Below are 21,804 nucleotides of genomic sequence, written 5' to 3'. Positions count from 1 at the left end.
GGGCTTCTACCTCTCGTTCCCGCCTGGCGAGAGGGGGGGGAAGATAGCATCTACAGCCGGTTCCAAGGTCGGGGTGAGGCGTTCCAGCAGGGCCCGCAGAAATGCAGAGCCCGTTCCCCCGTCCAAACCCGAAGGGCGCAAGGCTACAGCCAAGAACAGCGGACCTTCTGCTACCCCTGAACCCCAGCAATGGGGGGTACGGGGTCCAAGGGAGTCTCTGGAGATGTATGGGTCACGGGTCCAATCCAAGATGGCGGAGTATGAAGAGTTGGGAAGAAAACTTAGGAGCCTGAGGGAAGACCTGAAGTTTTCACGCTACCAGGCTGACAATGCCTCTGCAGGTAAGAGGCAGAAGTTTACTGCTCAGGTGCGGGCTCTTAAGGCAAAGGTGGCTGAGGTGGAGGAGGCCAGAAGGAACATTGCTGAGGATGCAGGGTTCTTTAAGGAAAAACTTACTAACAATTAAAGATTTAAAAACCCGCATGCATGTGCAGACAGCCATGAGGACAGCAGTGAGGAGGAAGATGGAGAGGAGGAAGGTGATGGAGAGTCAGGTGAAGCTGTGGAGAGTGAGGGGGATGCTGCCCCTGGTGCATGTGACCCCCAGCCCCCCCAAGATAGCTACCCAGAGCCCTATCAAGTGGCATTACCTTCCAGTGATGGGGAGATGGAGGATATCTGTGAAGAGGACGCAGCTAGTGGGGGTTTGCTGAGAGCTATTGTGCAGCAGGAGTCACCTACCCGCTTTGAGGATTTTGCCTTTGGTGAAGATCTTGGCAAGAATGATGTAGTGAAGAAAAGGAAGAAGCAGAAAGTTCAGGAAACGGTATCTTTTGTTTTTCATTCATTCAAGCAGTCTGGGCCAGCTGTGAAGTTGGTTTAGGCTGCTGGGCCCCCCAAACTGCCAGACCCCGTTCCTGTCATGGACCGGGGCCAGCAAGGGGGATACAGCATGGAGTCTGAAAAGGCTGTAGGCGCAATAGATGTGAAGCCCACCCATCCTGCGGGTAGGGAGGGGCAGGATGGGCTCATGGTGGGGAGTGGCGAGGCAAGCTATGCCGCCGCGTGCTCGGGGCATTACCGGCGCTGCGGGGCACTCTCCTGTGAGGGGGGGGGGAGTGTCCAGGCGCCGTTGGCAGAGAATGGTGGGTCCAGGTGCTCAGGGGGCGGTCCTCCGAGTACTATATGTTCTGTGGGCGCTGCGGGGCACTCCTCTGTGAGGGAGGGGAGTGTCCGGGCGTCAGAGTCTGCTGCAGAGCCCGTGCGGACGGGCACAGCTGGCACGGTGGGGATTCCCTGCGTGTCAGAGAGTGTGGGCGGAGCTGGGGTGCGCCTGGGGGGGCAGCTCCAGACTCCAGAAGGGACATCGCCCATGGAGGAGGAGCCCTTGGCGTCAACCCCAGCAACAGCTAAGACAGCAAAGAACATTATTAAACCAGCTATACTACAAGTCCCAGCCAGCCCAGAATCTGTTAGGCAGGTAATGAGTGGAGGATGTGAGAATGCTGAGTGTAGTAGTGTTGTGGATGAGAGGAGTGTAAGTGGAGTGAATGATGGTGGGACTAGTAGTGGTAAGAGTGGAAAGTCGGGTATGAATGGGAATAGTGGTGTGAGTGGCTGTACTGACGGTTCTGGGTCTGGGTCTGGTCTGGCTGCCCCCCCGGTAGAGACTGCTTCTAGGAGCTATGCCAATGTCACTGCCGGGGTTCAGGGGGGTCCCCGTCTTTGTCCGGCTCTGGAGGCCACTTGCAACAGCGCCTCCTGGAGGCTCTACGCAGGGGCGACAGGTCGATCCAGGTAGAGGGAAGGGGTGAGGTCGACATGTCTTTCTGGATAGAGAGGCATGGTTTTGGGGCTTTCCGAGAGCGGAATGGGGAGGTGGTCTGGTCCCTCCCGACAACCGGGCAGGACAGTAACCGTAGGAATGTGGTCCGTCTGATTTGGAGGGGCGAGGATGCGTGCCCACCTCGCTCTAAAGTGGTTGAGCTCCTCCTTCAGATGGAATTCAGGGCAAGTGACATCTTTGCCCTCATTCACCCCTACAATTCATCCGAGTTTGATGTCAGTTTCGTACGGCCAGAGGGTCTCGAACTCTTCTGGTCAAACTACGAAGTGGCAAAGAACGAGCCCGGCTGGCGGGATTTTGCCGTCAAGGCGATTTCCCGTCAGAACTCTGTCAAGAAAGTTACCGTTTTGACCCGTAACGAGTCACTTTCTTGTTATGACATTATGACCTGGCTTGGACGGTATGGGGATGTGACGGATATGCCCAAGAAAAACTTGGATGAGCACGGTATCTGGCCCGGGGCCTGGACGTTTTCCGTCAAACTCAAGCGTTCAGGGAGTACAGTTGCCCACATTCCGTCAGCCGCCTTCCTTGGACGCGATAGGATCCAGGTCTTCTACCAGGGGCAACCCAAGGTCTGTCACAGGTGTGGCAGCCCCACCCACTTTAGCACAGCCTGTACTGTGCAGGTCTGCGCTTTGTGTGGTGGGGTGGGTCATCTTGCCGCATCCTGTAGGCAGATCCGGTGCCACCTGTGTGGTGTCCTCGGGCACCCTTTTAGCCGTTGTCCTAGCGCCTTCGCCCGTGCGGCGGCCGTTCCGGCTGAGGAGAGCTGAGAAGTTGCCTCGGCAGGGGAGGGTACGGGCAGGGATGGGGGCGCAACAGGGCTAGTGAGGAGGAAAAAGGGCCCCGGCAAACTAAGGCGGGAGGAAAATCGTAGAAGGAGTAGGGAGCTGGAGAGTGCCCAGGTGACGGGGGTAGCTTCAGCCCCTGCTCCTGAAGCTGGCCCTGTAACCGCTGAAGCCCTAGAAGAGAACGTGCTGGTTGAGGAGATCAGGAGACTTTACAGAGAGAAAGGCAATATGGCCGACCCTTCCGATTCCTCCCACTATGAAAGTGTGGATGAGGAAAGTGGGGTGAGGCCCAAAAAGAAAGATAAGGGCAAAAGGAAAGGGAGAAAGAAGAGGTCAGAGCCCTCTGAAGTTCCTTGTACTACGGGCCAGGTTCAAAACGGAAGCCTGACTGCCCCCCCTCTGATTGACCTGTCAAACCGATACCTCGTCCTCGATACCATCTCCTCCCCCTCCTTGGAGGGGGATGGTGAGGACGGGGTGCCTAGGGAGAAGGAGCCTCTGGGGGGAACTGGGCCCTGTCCTGTTGAGGCACCTTCCTCAGAGGGCAGGGCTAGACCGGAGCTGGACAGAGACGGGGACCATATGGATCAATCGGAGTGTAAAAAAAGATCCAAGAGTGGTCCTGCCCTCTCGTCTTCTTCGGGGGATGAGGGGGCAAAAAAGAAGGGAAAGAGAAAGTAAAGGGTGTGGCCGTCTAATTTAATCACCCTGTATGGCGGCACTCACCCCATTGACGCTGGCATCTATTAACTGTGCCAGTATAAAGTCAGATACGGCTAGATTCGCAGCCTTTGATTTTCTCGGCCGTGTTGAAGCCGACATTTTCCTTTCACAGGAGACCAGGTTGTCAGATCTAGCCTCTCTGGTAAAAGCCAGAAGAGAGTGGAGGCGCGGTCCCTCCCACTGGTCTCTTGCGGCTGAGCCGTATAGTGGGGTGGCGGTCCTTTTTACCGCTCCTGTTGAATGCCGACGGGTTATTGAATTAGAAATGGGGAGGTGCCTGATCTTAGATGTCTTCATGAAGGGACAAGAGCTCCGGCTCATTAACATCTACGCCCCGCAAACTAAGCGGGGCCGTAAAGATCTCTTTATGAGGATTAAGCCCTTTCTTTTTACGAGTCGGCAAGTGATCTTTGGAGGGGACTTCAATAATGTCACGAGGTCCCAAGATAGGAGAGGCTCCAATGGTCCGCTGACTTGCGATAGTGTGGCACTGATTAGCATAGCTAGAGAATCTCGCCTAGAGGACGCCCACATCCGGAGCCCCTCAGGCCACACGGGTTTCACCTATCATCAAGGTAGTCGAAGGTCTAGGATAGATAGCTTTTATTTAAAGGAGGAAGCTGTTTCTTCCGTAGTGTCCGTGGTTGAGGTGGAGTTCTCCGATCACTGTATGATTTTGTTTTCCCTGAATGTTTCAGAGACCCCCTGGATGGGAAAAGGTTATTGGAAGCTGAATTCGTCCCTCCTGGAGGAAGCGGAAGTAAGACAGTCCTTTGAGGATTTTCTTCAGAGCCAGGTACCTTTACTGGGCCTATGTAGTAGTAAGTCAGAGTGGTGGGAGATATTCAAGAAGCGGGTTGCGGGGTTCTTCCGCCAGCTCTCGAGCCTCAGGTCTCTGAACAGGTATCGCTTGTATCAGAGTCTGAGGGGGAAACTCGAGCTTCTTGTCTCGACTGGAGGTAGCCAAGAGGATATCTCCAGAGTGAAGTCCTTGCTGATGAGGTGTCAGTACGATAGGCACGCATCTTTGGTTTTTGAGAGGGATTTCAGGAAGTACCGCTCGCCCGACCCTTACAGAAACTGTAAGATGTCAGTGAGTAGTAAAGTCATTTCAGGACTGATTGATAGTACAGGATCTCTGAATCGGTCCAGATCAGGGATCTTGGAGGTTGTCAGATCCTTCTACTGGCACCTCTTGGGAAGGAAGGATCTAGATCGAGACAGGATGTCGGTTTTCCTGACTGAAACCATTCCTGAGCCAGGGGTAGACCCCTCTCTTGATGTTTTGGCAGAAGAAATCAGGGAAGAGGAAGTGAGAATGGCGATCGAGGGGCTTGCCCCTAAGAAGTCGCCAGTTCCGGATGGCTTAACATCCGAGTGGTACAGGACCTTTAAGGAGTCTTTAGCTCCCCTCTTGACTGAGGTATTCAATGAGTGTCTCTCCTCGGGCACTCTGCCGAAGTCAATGAGGAGGTCAGCCCTGATTCTTCTGTCAAAGGGTAAAGATTCTAGCCGTATTGAGAATTGGAGACCCATAGCTCTTCTCAATACGGACAGGAAGCTTCTGGCTAAGATATTGTTTAATCGGCTGGTGAAGTTTGCACCCCGGCTCCTTTCGGGGGCTCAGCACTGCTCTTTTCCAGGCCAAAGCACCTTAAGTGCTGTCCTTAGTGTCAGGGAGGCAGTGGAGCGGAGTAGTGCAGGTCTCTGGAAGGGGTACTTGCTGTCCTTGGATCAGGCCAAAGCATTTGATCGGGTGAACCACGAGTACCTATGGTCCGTCCTCCTGAGATATGGCTTACCAACTACTTTTGTTAATTGGCTTAAGATCTTGTATGCAGGAGCAGAGAGTTTCCCGCTGGTGAACGGGTGGTCTGGCCGCTCTTTTGAGGTGGGGTCCGGAGTCCGTCAGAGTTGTCCTCTGAGCCCGCTTTTATACGTGTTCGCAATCGATCCCTTCGTCCGGAGGGTAGATTGTGGGCCGTTGGCGGGAGTTGGGATGAGTCTGGCGGAGCTGGATGTCGCCCAGAGAGTGGTGGCGTACGCTGACGATGTCACTATTTTCGTCTCCTCAAGAGAGGAGGTCGATGTGGTGATGTCGGAGGTGGACCGCTACTCGGAGGCATCCGGGTCTAAGATCAACCGGGATAAGTGTGAGAGTCTCTGGCTGGGAGGGGGAGACCCCACGTTTGATCTCCCGGACACCCTTCCAGGGCCCCAAGAGTCAGCAAAAGTCTTAGGCATCACATTCGGCCAGGATGATTATCCCACCAAAAACTGGGATGGTAAGCTCCAGGATGCCGCTCAGAAGGTGGACCAGTGGAATGGTTGGTCTATGATCCTCAGGGAAAGGGTACACCTGATCAAATCGTACCTGCTCCCCTTGTTTATCTATCTGGGTAGTGTATGTATCTTGCCAGAGGCTTACTACACTAGGATCTACAGCCTGTTTTTCCAACTGTTATGGGGGAACAGGATGAACCTAGTCAAGAGGGAGGTTACGTACCGCACGAGGAGACTAGGGGGTTTATCTATGGTAAACCCTGTGGTGTTCTTTACGAACACCTTCTTGAAAGCTAACATCGCAAACCTCTGGTCAGAGAGGGCTTCTCCGTGGGTACTCTCCTGCAGGGAATGGTTTCGGCCTTTCTTCCAGGAATGGGAGAGAGGAGGGCGAGTGAAGGACCTCCGTACACCCCATGGATATCTTCCGGCTTACGCTACCCCGACTCTGAAGGCAATACGCCGGTGGGGTCTGGGAGTGTGGGAGATCAGGACCCAGTCAAGGCAGTTCCTTGACAAACGGGTTCTGGTGACCCACTTCCATAAGCCTCTGGCGCTCAGGGACTGCCCAGGTCGGGATCTGAGGGTGGGGTTGTATCTTTTGAACATGAAAAGGATCCCCCAGAAGTTTTGGGACTTGGCCTGGCGCTGCTTTCAGGGGAAGCTATATGTAAGGGACAACCTGAAGTGTAGGAACTCTGATGACCGGGGATGTCCCCGAGAAGAGTGCGGGGACACGTTGGAAAGCATGGACCACTTCCTGCTTCATTGTCCCTTTAATATAGGGGTTTACAACCGGGTGGGCGCTTCCATCAACTGGAGTCAACTTGCCGGCCTTACCTATCCGGAGTGGGCTTATGGGGCATTCAGGTCCCTGGGTGGCCGAGACCGGGGCACTTTATTCTTAGTTAGTTTAGTGGTTAGGTACTACACGTGGAATGCACGGCGCTTAGTATCGACCCAACAGAAAGTCCTCTCCGAGGTGGAGGTCTGTAGGAACATCACTGGTGACCTCGGGAAGATTAGGTCTTTGGAGTATGGCAGTCTTGGTACCAGTAGGGCTTCTCTCCTATGGAGAGGTTTTTCTTTTGATGTGCCCTAGGTACTAGGCCCTTAAGGTGAAGTACCTTATTTTCGCCAGGGATAGTGTATATATCTTAGGGTGAGTATAGGGTCAGTTTCATGAAGGGATAGTGATAGGGTTGGAGGTTGATAGGGAGAGGAATTTAAATTTAATTTTATCAGGATTGCCATCCTTCTTCCTGGTGGGGGGCTATGCATGTCACCTTAGCCTTTTGTTTTGTTTTCTTTTCTATGGATGGATTGTAAAGGGCTTGCAGGCAACCAAACTTGGGCCTTGTGGTTTTGGTGTATTGTACTGTTAATATTGCTTTGTTGTAGAGTATGTATATATTGTTTTGTATATATTGTTCTGTTTACATTAGGTGGGTAGGGGTGTATTCTAGGTTGGGTGGGGTTTCTTTTTTTTGGGGGGGGGGGGGGGGGTGGAGTGTACCCAGGACTGGACTGTTGCAGTGGGTACTATTTTGGGGGTCTGGTATGGGTCAGTTGTGGACAAAAACTGTGACCTATGGACTCTGACCCATGTCCAGAGGGGGTGGTGGGATAGTTTAGTATAGGTTGTTTTTCTGTGTTATTGAGTTTTTTTTTTTTTGTTATGTATATTCTGTATGGTTTTATGTATAGTGGGGATTTTTTTTTATTTTTTTTATTTATTGAAGTTTTTTTTTTTTATTATTATTTATATAATGTCATAATTATTTTGAGAGAAAGGCAGTCGGACCAGTTTTCAGTTATTATAGTATAGTGTTAAGAGTCCACTATATTTATGTTTGTGTCCCAGTGTGGATTAGTTTTTGTTTGTGGGTATATATATATTTTGTTATCCAAGTTGGATTATTTTTGTTAAGGCAGCTGGCCATATTTTTGTTTTTAGGGGGGGGGGGGGGGAGTGTGGTTATGTTTCCTAGTTTGGATATTTTTAGTTTTTGATCCAAGCGAGGAAAGCTTTATTTATGTTCATTAGGTATGTGTGTGTGTGTGTGTGTGTGTGTGTTGGACTATAGTAGGTAATGATTTATTTATTCATTTATTTTTGGTTTATCTGGGCTGGCCGGTTAGGAAGGTTTAAGTTGTTATTTTGAGACGGATAGTTTTTTTTTATGTTCAGTTTTTTTAATTTTGTTACAGTGAAATGAACTTGTTTTGTGTTTTGTACTTTTATAATAAAAAAGAGTGTCAGCAGAGAGCACTTCCTGTTGTCCAGAGCAGTTTGGCGTGTCTCTTTGTGTGCTCCAGAGACTTCCAGCAGACCAGAGCAGGTGATTCATCAGCCTCCCCGGGAGTGTGGCAGCCTCCTCGGGAGAGCCTCCCTGCATGGTGTCCCTGGCCTCCACCTCCCGTTCTTCAAGGCTGGGGGGGGGTGGAGAGCAAACAGCAACAGCCATTCCGGCCCGGGGGAGAAGATCTGGCAGTCTGCAGTAATGCAGGCTCTGCTCCCCCGGCAACGGGTGCCAGCCAGAAATCTGGTGGAAGGAAGGAACGGAGGAAAAGCTTGGAAATGTGGGCTGAGAGAGGGCCCAAGGAATCGAGCGCAATATACTGCTCCTGCATGGCCGCACGGTTTGTGGAATATGACCAGTGCGGCAAGGAGATGAGGAGGGCCAGAGAGGATCTTCGTGTTGCTCAGAACTTGGCAAACACAGCGTCCAAAAATAGGCCAGAGCTGAAAAAGAGGATTACGGCTCTGAAGAGTGAGATTGCAAAGCTGGAGGAGAGGAGAGCAGAGATACTTGAGGGGAGCTGTCTCTTAAAGGAGAAGCTGGTGAATGGAGACCGGTTGGCCGCCATGAAATCCCCGGGTAAGGTGGAGGTGGATGATGGGGAGAGTAGTGGCGGTGAAGAAAGTGAGGATGGTGGTGAAGGTGTAAAGGAGGTGGAAGAAAATTCACAAGTGGTGGAGATGGATGCTGTTCCTGTAGCTACTCCCTGTGACACCCAGGACAGCTACATCGAGTCAGCACAGGTGGCATTACCATCAAGCGATAGTGACGAGGATGATGTGGAGAGTGAGGCTAATTTCACCTTTGGAGACGACCAGTGAGAGGATGTGGTGGTGAAACGTAAAGCAAAGAAACAAAAGACCCAGGAAACAGTGCAGTACGTGTTTGTTCCTTTCCAGCAGTCTGGGCCAGCTGCAAAGCTGGTTCAGGCTGCTGGGTCCCCCAGACTGCCAGACTCTGTTTCTGTGGTGGAACGGAGCAGCATGGGGGATACAGCATGGCGTCAGAAAAGACTGCGGACGCAATAGATATGAAGCCCACCCATCCTGCCGGTACGGAGGGGCAGGATGGGCTCATGGTGGGCAGTGGCGGGGTAAGCTATGCTGCCATGTGCTCAGGGGCGGTTCCCCGAGTGCTGTGGGCATTACCGGCACTGCAGGGCACTCCCCTGTGAGGGGGGGGGGGGGGGAGTGTCCGGGTGCTGGTGGAGTAGAGTGATAGGTCTGTGTGCTCGGGGGGCGGTCTTCCAAGTACTGTGTATTCTGTGGGGCACTCCTCTGTGAGGGGGGGGGGGAGGGAGTGTCTGGGCGCCGGCATCATCCACAGAGCCAATGCAGTCGGGCAAAGCAGGTGCTGGCACTGTGGGAGGAGCTGGGGTGCGCCCGGAGATTCAGCCCCAGACTCCGGAAGTGACTTCAGCCTAGGAGAAGGAACTATCAGCATCGACCCCGGCAGCTAAGCCAGCAAAGAAAAGTGTAATAACACCTGCAACACTACAAGTCCCAGCCAGCCCAGAATCTGTTAGTCAGGATAAGAGTGCAGGATGTGAGAAGGAGTGAGGAAGTGTTGAGGATAAGAGGAGTGTCAGTGGAGTGAATGATGGTGGGAGTAGTTGTGGTATGAATGGGAGGTCTGGTATGGATGGGAAGAAAGATGATGAGAGAAGTGGTGTGAATGGTGTTATTAGTGGTTCTGGGTCTGGTCCGACTGCCCCCCCCCCCCCGGTAGTGACTGCTCCTATGAGCTATGCTAATGTCACTGCCGGGGGTTCAGGGGGTCCTCGTCTCTGTCCGGCCTTGAGGGCCATTTGCAACAGCGCCTCCTGGAGGCTCTACGCAGGGGTGACAGGTTGATCCAGGTAGAGGGAAGGGGTGAGGTCGACCTCTCTTTCTGGATAGAGAGGCACAGTTTGGGGGCTTTCCGAGAGCAGAATGGGGAGGTGGTCTGGTCTCTCCCGACACCCGGGCAGGACAATAACCGTAGGAATGTGGTCCGTCTGATTTTGAGCGGCGAGGATGCGTGCCCACCTCACGCTAAAGTGATTGAGCTTCTCCTTCAGATGGAATTCAGGGTGAGTGACATCTTTGCCCTGATTCACCCCTATGGTTCGTCTGAGTTTGACGTCAGTTTCGTTCGGCCAGAGGGTCTTGAACTCTTCCGGTCAAACTACGAAGTGGCGAAGAACGAGCCCGGCTGGCGGGATTTCGCTGTAAAGGCGATCAGAACTCTGTCAAGAAAGTGACCGTTTTGACCCGTAACGAGTTGCTTTCTTGTTATGACATCATAACCTGGCTCGGACGGTATGGGGATGTGACGGACATGCCCAAGAAAAAAGAAAAACTTTGATGAGCATGGGATCTGGTCTGGGGCCTGGACGTTTTCCGCCAAACTTAAGCGTTCAGGTAGTACGGTTGCCCACATGGGTCATCTGGCCGCATCCTGTCGGCAGATCCGGTGCCACCTGTGTGGTGTCCTCGGACACCCTTTCAGCCGTTATCCTAGCGCCTTCGCCCGTGCAGCAGCCACTCCAGCTGAGGAGAGCTGTGAAGTTGCCTCGGCTGGGGAGGGTACGGGCAGGGATGGGGGCGCAACAGGGCTAGTGAGGAGGAAAAAGGGCCCCGGCAAACTAAGGCGGGAGGAAAATCATAGAAGGAGCAGGGAGCTGGAGAGTGCCCAGGTGGTGGGGGTAACTTCAGTCCCTGCTCCTGAAGCTGGCCCTGTAACTGCTGAAGCCTTGGAGGGGAATGTGCTGGATGAGATCAGGAGACTTCACAGAGAGGAAGGCAATATGGCCAACCCTTCCGATTCCTCCCAGTATGAAAGTGTGGATGAGGAGAGTGGGGTGAGGCCCAAAAAGAAAGTTAAGGGCAAAAGGAAAGGGAGAAAGAAGAGGTCAGAGCCCTCTGAAGCTCCTGGTACTACGGGCCAGGTTCAAAGCGGAAGCCTGGCTGCCACCCCTCTGATTGACCTGTCAAACCGGTACCTCGTCCTCGATACCATCTCCTCCCCCTCCTTGGACGGGGAAGGTGAGGGCGGGGTGCCTCAGGAGAAAGAGCCTCTGGGGGGGAACTGGGCCCTGTCATGTCGAGGAACCTTCCTGGGAGGGCAGGGCTAGACCGGGGCTGGACGGAGACGGGGACCTTATGGACCAATCGGAGTCTAAAAAAAGATGTAAGAGTGGTCCTGCCCTCTCGTCGTCTTCAGGGGATGAGGGGGCTAAAAAGAAGGGGAAAAATAAATAAAGGGTGAGGCCATCTAATTCAATCACCCTCTATGGTGGCACTCAATCCATTGATGCTGGCATCTATTAATTTTGCCAGCATAAAGTCTGATACGGCTAGATTTGCAGCCTTTGATTTTCTTGGCCGCGTTGAAGCCGACATTTTATTTTTATAAGAGACCAGGTTGTCAGATCTAGCCTCTCTGGTAAAAGCCAGAAGAGAGTGGAGGCGCGGTCCCTCCCACTGGTCTCTTGCGGCTGAGCCGTTTAGTGTGGTGGCGGTCCTTTTTATCGCTCCTGTTGAATGCCGACGGGTTATTGAATTAGAAATGGGGAGGTGCCTGATCTTAGATGTCTTCATGAAGGGACAAGAGCTCCGGCTCATTAACATCTATGCCCCGCAAACTAAGCGGGGCCGTAAAGATCTCTTTATGAGGATTAAGCCCATCCTTTTTACGAGTCGGCAGGTGATCTTTGGAGGGGACTTCAATAATGTCACGAGGTCCCAAGATAGGAGAGGCTTCAATGGTCCGCTGACAGGAGGAAGCTGTCTCTTCCGCAGTGTCCGTGGTTGAGTTCTCTGATCACTGTATGATTTTGTTTTCCCTGAATGTTTCAAAGACCCCCTGAATGTTTCAGAGACCCCCCGGATGGGTAAAGGTTATTGGAAGCTGAATTCGTCCCTCCTGGAGGAAGCAGAGGTAAGACAGTCCTTTGAGGATTTTCTTCAGAGTCAGGTACCTTTACTGGACCTATGTAGTAGTAAGTCAGAGTGGTGGGAGATATTCAAGAAGCGGGTTGCGGTGTTCTTCCACCAGCTCTCGAGCCTCAGGTCCCTGAACAGGTATCGCTTGCATCAAGGTCTGAGGAGGAAACTCGAGCTTCTCGTTTCAACTGGAGGTAGCCGAGAGGATATCTCCAGAGTGAAATCCTTGCTGATGAGGTGTCAGTACGATAGGCACGCATCTTTGGTTTTTGAGAGGTATTACGGGAAGTAACGCTCACCCGACCCTTACAGAAACTGTAAGAGGTCAGTGAGTAGATAAATCATTTCAGGACTGATTGATAGTACAGGATCTCTGAATCGGTCCAGATCAGGGATCTTGGAGGTCGTCAGATCCTTCTACTCACACCTCTTGGGGAGGAAGGATTTAGATTGAGACAGGATGTCGGTTTTCCTGGCTGAAACCATTCTTGAGACAGGGGTAGACCCACCTCTTGGGTAGACCCACCACCTCCTACGACTTTGGTTCCTGAGGTGGATATGTTTATCAAATTGGTAATTAGGGACTTGAGACGCCTGGCAGAAACAAGAGCCAGTGACAATCTAACATACCCCCAGCGAAAGGCTGTTCAAGAACTGAGGGCTTTGAAAAACGTGGTTATAAAACCATCAGACAAGGGGGGTAATGTTGTCCTATGGCCATCTCATATGTACGAGAAGGAAATGTTTAGACAACTACGTGATTCCAATTGCTATAAGCGACTCACTTTTAACCCCCTGATGTCTTATCAACAGGAATTAGCTCATATTCTGGACAATGCTGTGGAGGAAAACATCTTGAATTTGAAACAGAAACAAGGACTAATTATACAGTACCCGACCATCCCTACAATATATCTATTGCCGAAGATCCATAAGAACGCGCTGATACCTCCTGGAAGACCTATTGTGTCTGGGTGTAACTCCCTGACTGAACCAATATGTAAGTGGATTGACTTTTTCTTGAAGCCTCTAGTCGAACTGTTACCTTCCTACATTAAGGACTCAAATGATGTTCTACGTAGACTTGATGGTGTCCAATTAGATGATAACTCCTACCTTGTGATATGTGATGTAGAATCACTATACACGTCGATAAGACACAATGACGGTATAGCAGCCACTAAATTTTTTCTGGAATCCAGCAATTTGGAGGGAGACCTATGTGCCTTAATCCTGGAACTGTTGTCCTTCATTCTAACGAGAAATTTTTTCATCTTTAAAGGGGTCTTCTACCTACAACTGCAGGGAACGGCTATGGGGGCGGCTTGTGCGCCCTCATATGCCAATTTGTTCCTTGGGTTGTGGGAGAGGACCCTTTTTACGTCGGATACCTGCCCCTTGGCTGAAAAAGTACTGTCATGGGGCAGATACATTGATGATATCCTGTTTATTTGGCAGGGTACACTAGACGAGTTGGAACAGTTTATGGATGCCCTCAATAACAACAACTTAAACATTCATCTAACGCATAAAGTGAATAAAACTAATATTGAGTTTTTGGATATCCAGATACAGGCGGACGCCAATGGATTTATCCAGACGAATCTACATCGTAAATCTACTTCAGCTAATACCGTACTACACGCCAGCTCTGCTCACCCCACACATTTGATCAGAAATATTCCCATAGGTCAATTCCTACGTGCAAGACGCCTGTGCTCCACGGAACAGGACTTTGAAATGCAGGCCCGTGATCTAGAGAAAAGATTCCGTGAAAGGGGCTATAGCAATCGGAGCATTAAAAGGGCATACTGGAGAGCGAAAAAAACGGATCGTGCGTCATCCCTACATAGAACAAGGACCAACAAGACAACTGACAACCAGGTGAGGTGCATTTTAGATTATAACTCTCGTAGCCATGAGATTAGGCAGATACTTGAACAGCATTGGCCCGTTCTACAAGTGGATGAGACACTAAATGGTATGATACCTTCGAGACCAGCGATTGCACATAGACGGAATAGAAACTTGAAGGACCTTCTGGTGAGGAGCCACTATGAGACTGAGGAGCCATATTTATTTGGCTCCAAGGGCCCCAAAAACGGCTGCTCCCCATGTGGTAAATGCCTTGCATGTAGTAATATATTACGGACTGATATGTTTCGCAATTCATCCTGTACCAAGTCATATGAAATTAGGCAGAAAATAAACTGTGTAACCAAAGGGGTGGTATATGTTGCACAATGCCCATGCGAATTGCTATACGTGGGCATGACCACCAGGGAGCTCCGCCGACGGGTCAGAGAGCATATCCTGGATATTAATGCGGCAGCCAATGAAACAAACCTTCAGTCTTTGAAAACCCTACCAAGACACTTTAAACTTAAACATAACAGTGATGCCACTCTCCTCAAATTCATAGGTATCGACCACGTCCCGGTGGGTATCAGAGGTGGCCAATGGAAGAAATTGGTTGCACAAAGAGAAACGCGATGGATCTTCAGGCTGGACACACTTGTACCTCACGGCTTAAATGAGGTAAACAGCTATGCCCCATTTTTGTGAGGAGTATTGGTTGGTTTCTGAGCTCGGATTTTTATTAGTGTGTGTAATTAATGGGTTTTAAGTGATTTTTTAGCAGCTTCCATTTTGTTTTAACTGTTGTTTATTAATTTATTCCTTTTTATCTGATTGTCTATCTAGATGTGTTATGAGACTTACCAACCAGGGCCATCACGTGACTACTTCTAGCCTCCTTCTATCGTTGGAGTGACCTTACCACCGGAATCATGTTGGGACTCTCTTTCTCTTATCAATTTTAAAACATACTTTTTTATGTACACTTCCAGGGTCACAATCCTCTCTCTATATATTCTTTTACATATATTTTTAATACTTTTTTTATATTTATTATTAATTTTATTACTAACTTTCAATTAATTATATATTCCTTGATACGATATTTTTACTCCCACTTCTTATACCCTATGTTTTTTTATGCATGATTACAATCCCTCTTTCTTCTTATCACCTCATCACACTTCTACACAGGCCTTTCAATCACATATATACGTTTTTCACTCATACTATTCACTTCTTTCATCCCATCTTACACTCCGTACACTAATCTCACACTACACTGTCACTCCCCTATTTTATATTTTTTCTATATACCCACATTTTTATGCCCCTCTTTGTTTATTTATATTATCTTTGGGGCTCTAATCTAATTGCTTAAATTATATTTAACATTCACTGCTACCCATTTATTTATTTAATTATGACAGTGGTACTAATTATTAAGCCATTTTTCATATTTCCACTTTTTCACACATTCATTGACATTATGGTTCCCCCCCCTTTTTTACTAGGTAGATTTTTATATAGGTTTCTTTTTTCTCCCCCTCTTCCCCCTTTCTTCCCCTCCCTTCTTTCCCCCCCCCCCCCCTTTTTTCCTGCATGTCACTTTTATTTTGTCACTGTGTGTTCACCTGCACTCGACTTTTTTTCACTGTTGTTCTGTTGTTTTGGTTTTTTTTTTTTTTTTTTGCACGCGATGCACTTACCTTGATTCTTCATGATGCTGTACTGCCTTTGTGCAGTGCAGCTGCATGAATATCTATATAATAAAATATATGAATATATGAAAAATATAATAATATGCACTTGCATCCACATAACATGTGACCCTAGTATTATATGTACTTACCTTAAGTGTGTACTCTTTATGTATTTACTCACAATATGTACCCATCATGATATTTAGTCCCTGATATGTAATCTATAATATGTTGATATAGAAATGAATATATTTTATTTTTTATTTATGTTTGAATTGTGCCTGTATATAATTATAACTAACTACCTAGAGTTATGAATTTTCGCTTTAGTAGGGATCTCCGCATCTGAGCACTTTCCAAGCCTCGCTTTGACAGCGAGGCTTGGCTCTCTACTGGATAATGACACATCCCAGTATACGATTGGCCCGTACATCCGAGCCTCGCTTTGGAAGCGAGGCTTGGTTTGTCAGGTGATGCACGCTGACAGACGTATCTGTTTCCGGACCTCGGTATGAAAGCGAGGCTTGGTAACAGTGACCTATGGGCGATTACGACGCCCTAATTACATCACGTGCTTTTGTCCCTGGTTTTAATTGGTTAAGTCTCTGCATATATACATACCCCACACTCTATTGACCACACCCCGGAAGAAGCCTTCATTGGTGAAACGTTGGGTGGCGGGTGGCTGTAGCATTGTACTCTCTGCTCCACTTGGTAAAGTATTTCCTTATATTGTCTAGCTTAGGGTTTGTTCTACTTATAATGCGCTTTTGATCCCCTGGGGCTTCCTCTTGCTCTCTGATTCTCTGTATTTAATTGCGATCCGAGCATTGCCGGATCAGTTCCTAATATCTATTCCACAACCCTTGAGCCGTAGCCTCCCTCATTAATTCATGGGAAACAATACTTATGTGCACTATTTATTTAACTCTTTCCCTGGCAGACAAGCATAGCCCCCGTTCTTCTCTCTCAGCATCTCTTGGATTCATGTTTACTACTATATATGTATTCTTTTAAATTATTTTAAATGTCTTGTCATTTTTCATGTTAATAAAGTATACTTTGTGTCAATTATGTCCTGTTTGACGCCTTTTTCTTTATGAATTATTCTATGTCTTGTGGCGTAGGACCTACTGTGTGGGAATTTTTTTCTTTGGGTATCTCTTGGCGTTTTGGCAGAAGAGATCAGGGAAGAGGAAGTGAGAAAGGCGATCGAGGGGCTTGCTCCTAAGAAGTCGCAATGTCCGGATGGTTAATATCAGAGTGGTACAGGACCTTTAAAGTAGTCTTTAGCTCCCCTCTTAAATGAGGTATTCAATGAGTATCTCTCTTCGAGCACTCTGCCGAAGTCAATGAGGAGGTCAGCCCTGATTCTTCTCTGAAAGGGTAAAGATCCCAGCCGTATTGAGAATTGGAGGCCCATAGCTCTTCTCAATACAGACAGGAAGCTTCTGGCCAAGATACTGTTTAATCGGCTGGTGAAGTTTGCACCCCACTCCTTTCGGAGGCCCAGCACTGCACTGTTCCAAGCCGAAGCACTTTAAGTGCTGTCCTTAGTGTCAGGGAGGCAGTGGAGCGGAGTAGTGCAGGTCTCTGGAAGGGGTACTTGCTGTCCTTGGATCAGGCCAAAGCATTTGATCGGGTGAACCACGAGTACCTCTGGTCCGTCCTCCTGAGATATGGCTTACATAGTACTTTTGTTAATTGGCTTAAGATTTTGTATGCAGGGGCAGAGAGTTTCCCGCTGGTGAACGGGTGATCTGGCCACTCTTTTGAGGTGGCGCCCAGAGTCCGTCAGGGTTGTCCTTTGAGCCGCTCTTATATGTGTTCGCAATCGATCCCTTCCTTAGGAGGGTGAGTCGCGGACTATTGGCGGGAGTCGGGATGAGTCTGGCAGAGCCGGCTGTCACCCAGAGAGTGGTGGCGTACGCTGACGATGTCACTATTTTCGTCTCCTCGACAGAGGAGGTCGATGGGGTGATGTTGGAGGTGGACCGCTACTCGGAGGCATCCGGGTCTAAGATCAACCGGGATAAGCGTGAGAGTCTCTGGCTGGGAGGGGGGGATCCCACGTTTGATCTCCCGGACACCCTTTCAGGGCCCCAAAAATCAGTAAAAGTCTTAGGCATCACATTCGGCCAGGATGATTATCCCACCAAAAACTGGGATGGTAAGCTCCAGGATGCCGCTCAGAAGGTGGACCAGTGGAAGGGTTGGTCTATGACCCTCAGGGAAAGGGTACACCTGACCAAATCGTACCTGCTCCCCTTGTTTATCTATCTGGGCAGCGTATGCCAGAGGCTTACTATACTAGGATCTACAGCCTGTTTTTCCAACTGTTATGGGGGAACAGGATGAACCTAGTCAAGAGGGAGGTTACGTACCGCACAAGGAGACTAGGGGGTTTATCTATGGTAAATCCGGTGGTGTTCTTTACGAACACCTTCTTGAAAGCTAACATCGCTAACCTCTGGAAAGAGAGGGCTCCTCCATGGGTACTCTCCTGCAGGGAATGGTTTCGGTCTTTCTTCCAGGAATGGGAGAGAGGAGGGCGAGTGAAGGACCTCCGTACGCCCCATGGATATCTTCCGGCTTATGCTAGCCCGACTCTGAAGGCGATAAGTCGGTGGGGTCTGGGAGATCAGGACCCAGTCAAGACAGTTCCTTGACAAACGGGTTCTGTTCACCCACTTCCAGAAGCCTCTGGCGCTCAGGGACTGCCCAGGTCGGGATCTGAGGGTGGGGTTGTACCTTTTGAACATGAAAAGGATCCCTCAGAAGTTTTGGGACTTGGCCTGGCGCTGCTTTCAGGGGAAGCTATATGTGAGGGACAATTTGAAGTGTAGGAACTCTGATGATCGCGGATGTCCCCGTGAAGAATGTGGGGACACGCTGGAAAGCATGGACCACTTCCTGCTTCATTGTCCCTTTAATATAGGGGTCTACAACCGGGTGTGCGCTTCCATCGGCTGGAGTCAACTTGCCGGCCTTACCTACCCGGAGTGGGGTTGTGGGGCATTTAGGAACCTGGGTGGCTGAGACCGGGGCACTTTATTCTTAGTTAGCTTTGTGGTTAAGTACTACACGTGGAACGCATGGTGTTTAGTGTCGACCCAACAGAAAATCCTCTCCGAGGAGGATGGTCTGTAGGAATATCACCGGTGACCTCGGGAAGATCAGGTCTTTGGAGTATGGCAGTCTTAGTACCAGTAGGGCTTCTCTCCTGTGGAGAGGTTTTTCTTTTGATGTGCCCTAGGTACTAGACCTTTTAGGTAGAGTACCTTTATTTTGGTTAGGGGCAGTGTTATAGGGATAGTGATAGTGTGAGAGCAGGGTCAGTTTTAATGGAGGGATAGAATTAGGGAAAATTGTAGGGGGGAGTTAGGGAAAGAGTTTAAAATTATTTTCATGTATCAAGTCTGCCATCCTTCTTCCTGGTGGTGGGCTAATGCATGTGCATGCTAGCTTTTTGTTTTTTTTAAGCTGATATGGTAAGAAGGGCTTACAGGTGACCAAACTTGGGCCTAAGGTGGTTTTGGTTCAGTGTGTATATGTTAGTATGTATAAGTTTGTGTGTAAGTTGGTTGGGAGGAGTGCTAGGTGGGGAGGGTGTATTTGTGGATGGTGGTGTTTTGCTTTTCTTTTGGGGACCTGACATGGGTCAGTTAGGGACAGGACTTTGTGTATGAAGGGTATGGACTTTGACCCATGTGCAAGAGGGGTGGTGTGGGAGAGGGTACAGTTTTAGTGTAGGGATTTTGGTAGGGTTTTCTATTGTTTTTGTAGGTTTTCTGTAGTGTATATATTTATTTTTAGTTAAATACTATATTATTATGTTCATGTGATTTTGTATGTATATTGTTTATATATTGTTTTTCATATTATAGCATTACAGTGGTTATGGCAGTTGGACCAGTTATTATGTTGTTATGTGGTTTATTTGGTTTATTTAAGTTTATTTGGTATAGTGTATGTGTATTTTTGTAGCCACGTAGTGCTAAATTTTATGTTTATATTTTGCTAAGCCAAGTTGTGCTTTTATATATCATTATTATTATTTTTTTTTAGTGGTGTGCTTGTTATGTTTTCTGTTTTGTTTTCTCGTTGTGTTTCCCGAGTATGGATGGTTTTGAGTTGTAGCCAGGTAGTGCTAAATTTTATTTTCATATTTTGATAAGTTGTGCTATTTTTATGTTCCTTTTTGGTATGTGTGTGAGTGTGTTGTATGGTTCAGTTAGGTGGGTTGGCATATTTCAGGTTTTTGTAAAGCTGGGCTGGCCGGTTAGGCAGGGATTTGTTTTTGTGTTTTGGTACCGGTGTATTTCTTATTTATGTTATAGCTGGTTAAAGGGGTATTCCAGGGAAAAACTTTTTTATATATATCAACTGGCTCCAGAAAGTTAAATAGATTTGTAAATTACTTCTATTAAAAAATCTTAATACTTTCAGTACTTATGAGCTTCTGAAGTTAAGGTTGTTCTTTTCTGTCTAAGTCCTCTCTGACACCTGTCTCGGGAACCGCCCAGTTTAGAAGAGGTTTGCTATGGGGATTTGCTTCTAAACTGGACGTTTCCCGAGACAGGTGTCATCAGAGAGGATTTAGACAGAAAGTAACAACCTTAACTTCAGAAGCTCATAAGTACTGAAAGGATTAAGATTTTTTAATAGAAGTAATTTACAAATCTGTTTAACTTTCTGGAGCCTGTTGATATATTAAAAAATGTTTTTTCCTGGAATACCCCTTTAAGCTTGTTTTGTGTTTTTGTATAAGTTTTGTACTTTTATAATAAGAAAGAGTGTCAGTAGAGAGCACATCCTGTGGAACACAGCAGTCCAGAGCAGTTCAGTGTGAAGCAGCGAGCGGGTGGGTCCCTTTGTGTGCTCCTCCAGACTTCCAGAAGCAGAAAGCAGCAGGTGTTACATCAGTCTTTCCCAGGAGCGTGGCAGGCTCCTGGGGAGAGCCTCCCTGCATGGAGTCTTGGGCCTCCACTTCCCGTTCTTCAAGGCTTGCAGGGGGGTGGAGAGAAATCTGCTACAGCCATTGTTCCGGCCGGAGGGAGAAGATCCAGCAGAGTCTGCAGCAATGCAGGCTCTGCTCCTCCAGCAACGGGTACCAGCCAGAGATCCAGTGGAAGGAAAGCGAGGAGTAAAAGCATAGAGATGAGGGCTGAAAGAGGACCCAAAGAATCCAGCTCCACCTACTGTTCCCACATGGCTGCACGGTTTGCAGAATATGACCAGTGCAGCAAGGAGCTGAGGATGGTCAGAGAGGATCTTCTTGTTGCTCAGAACCTGGCGAACACAGGGTTCAAAAAGAACAGGCCAGGAGCTAAAAAGTAGGGTTGCAACCCTGAAGAGCGAGATTGCAAGGCTGGAGGAAAGGAGAGCAGAGATACTGTAGGGGAGCGGTCTCTTTAAGGAGAAGCTGGCAAATGAAGACAAGTTTGCCGCCATGAAATCCCAGGTAAGGTGGAGGTGGATGATGGGGAGAGTAGTGGCGGTGAAGAATGTGAGGATGGTGGTGAGGAAGAGGAGAAGGTGGTGGAAAGTGCAGTTGTGGAGGAAGATGCTGTGCCTGTAGTTACTCAATGTGACACCCATACCACCCAGGACAGCTACATTGAGCCGGCACAGGTGACACTTCCACTGACTGATAGTGATGAGGATGATGTGGAGAGTTTGGCTAGGGGATTGCTGAGGGCTATAGTGTTACAGGAGTCCCCAGCCCACCTCCAGAATTTTACATTCGGTGATGATCTATGTGAGGATGTATTTGTAAAAAGAAAAGCAAAAAAACAGAAGACCCAGGAAACTGTGCATTATACGTTCCGTTCTTTCCAGCAGTCTGGGCCAGCTGCAAAGCTGGTATAGGCTACTGGGTCCCCCAGACTGCAAGACCCCGTTTCTGTGGTGGAACGGAGCCAGCATGGGGGGTACAGCATGGCGTCGGTAAAGGCTGTGGATGCAATAGATGTGAAGCCCACCCATCCTGCAGGATGGGCTCATGGTGGGCAGTGGTGAAGCGAGTTATGCTGCTGTGCGCTCGGGGGGCGGTTCCCCAAGTGCTGTGGGCATTACCGGCACTGCGGGGCACTCCCCTGTAAGGGGGGAGAGTGTCCGGGTGCCGGTGGCAGAGAGCATTGAATCTGTGCGCTCGGGGGGCAGTCCTCCGAGTTTAGAGTGTTCTGCAGGCGCTGTGGGGCACTCCTCTGCGAGGGGGGGGGGGGGGGGGGGGAGTGTCCGGCGCCGGAATCATCTGCAGAGCCCGTATGGTCATGCAAAGCAGGTGCTGGCATTGTGGGAGGAGCTGGGGTGCGCCTGGTGGGGCAGCCCCAGACTCAGGGAGTAACCTCAGCCATGGAGGTGAAG

At 49.2% G+C, this 21,804-nt stretch overlaps 2 protein-coding genes across 5 annotated transcripts in view; one reads left to right on the top strand and one right to left on the bottom strand.

Annotated features, from left to right (window-relative positions):
- Positions 1-21,804, bottom strand: part of SSH3 (slingshot protein phosphatase 3) — a 525,251-nt gene that overhangs the window by 351,018 nt on the left and 152,429 nt on the right. The window lies entirely within an intron of this gene.
- On the top strand, positions 12,560-14,712 carry LOC130282654 (uncharacterized). Of its 3 annotated transcripts, none has more exons than XM_056531127.1 (3): positions 12,560-12,875; positions 13,566-13,759; positions 14,298-14,712. In XM_056531127.1, exons 1-3 carry the CDS (start codon positions 12,602-12,604, stop codon positions 14,406-14,408), a joined length of 579 nt encoding a protein of 192 aa, XP_056387102.1. In that variant the 5' UTR covers positions 12,560-12,601; the 3' UTR covers positions 14,409-14,712. The 3 variants fall into 3 exon arrangements, with proteins under 3 accessions (XP_056387102.1, XP_056387101.1, XP_056387100.1); XM_056531126.1 differs by lacking the exon at positions 12,560-12,875 and having other exon boundaries at positions 13,046-13,759; positions 14,298-14,413; positions 14,579-14,712; XM_056531125.1 differs by lacking the exon at positions 12,560-12,875 and having other exon boundaries at positions 13,046-13,759.

This window comes from Hyla sarda, chromosome 7 (assembly GCF_029499605.1).
Source record: "Hyla sarda isolate aHylSar1 chromosome 7, aHylSar1.hap1, whole genome shotgun sequence".
Taxonomy (NCBI): Eukaryota; Metazoa; Chordata; class Amphibia; order Anura; family Hylidae; genus Hyla; species Hyla sarda.
The sequence above is the reverse complement of the archived record's forward strand: the minus strand, read 5'-3'. Positions and strand labels throughout refer to the sequence as shown.

Excerpts from the sequence above, each read along its gene's own strand:
- LOC130282654 (XM_056531126.1), top strand. The coding sequence starts at position 13,190 with ATGGGGGCGGCTTGTGCGCCCTCATATGCCAATTTGTTCCTTGGGTTG. Across the intron at positions 13,760-14,297 it reads ACAAGACAACTGACAACCAG|GTATCGACCACGTCCCGGTG; the intron begins GTGAGGTGCATT and ends TCAAATTCATAG.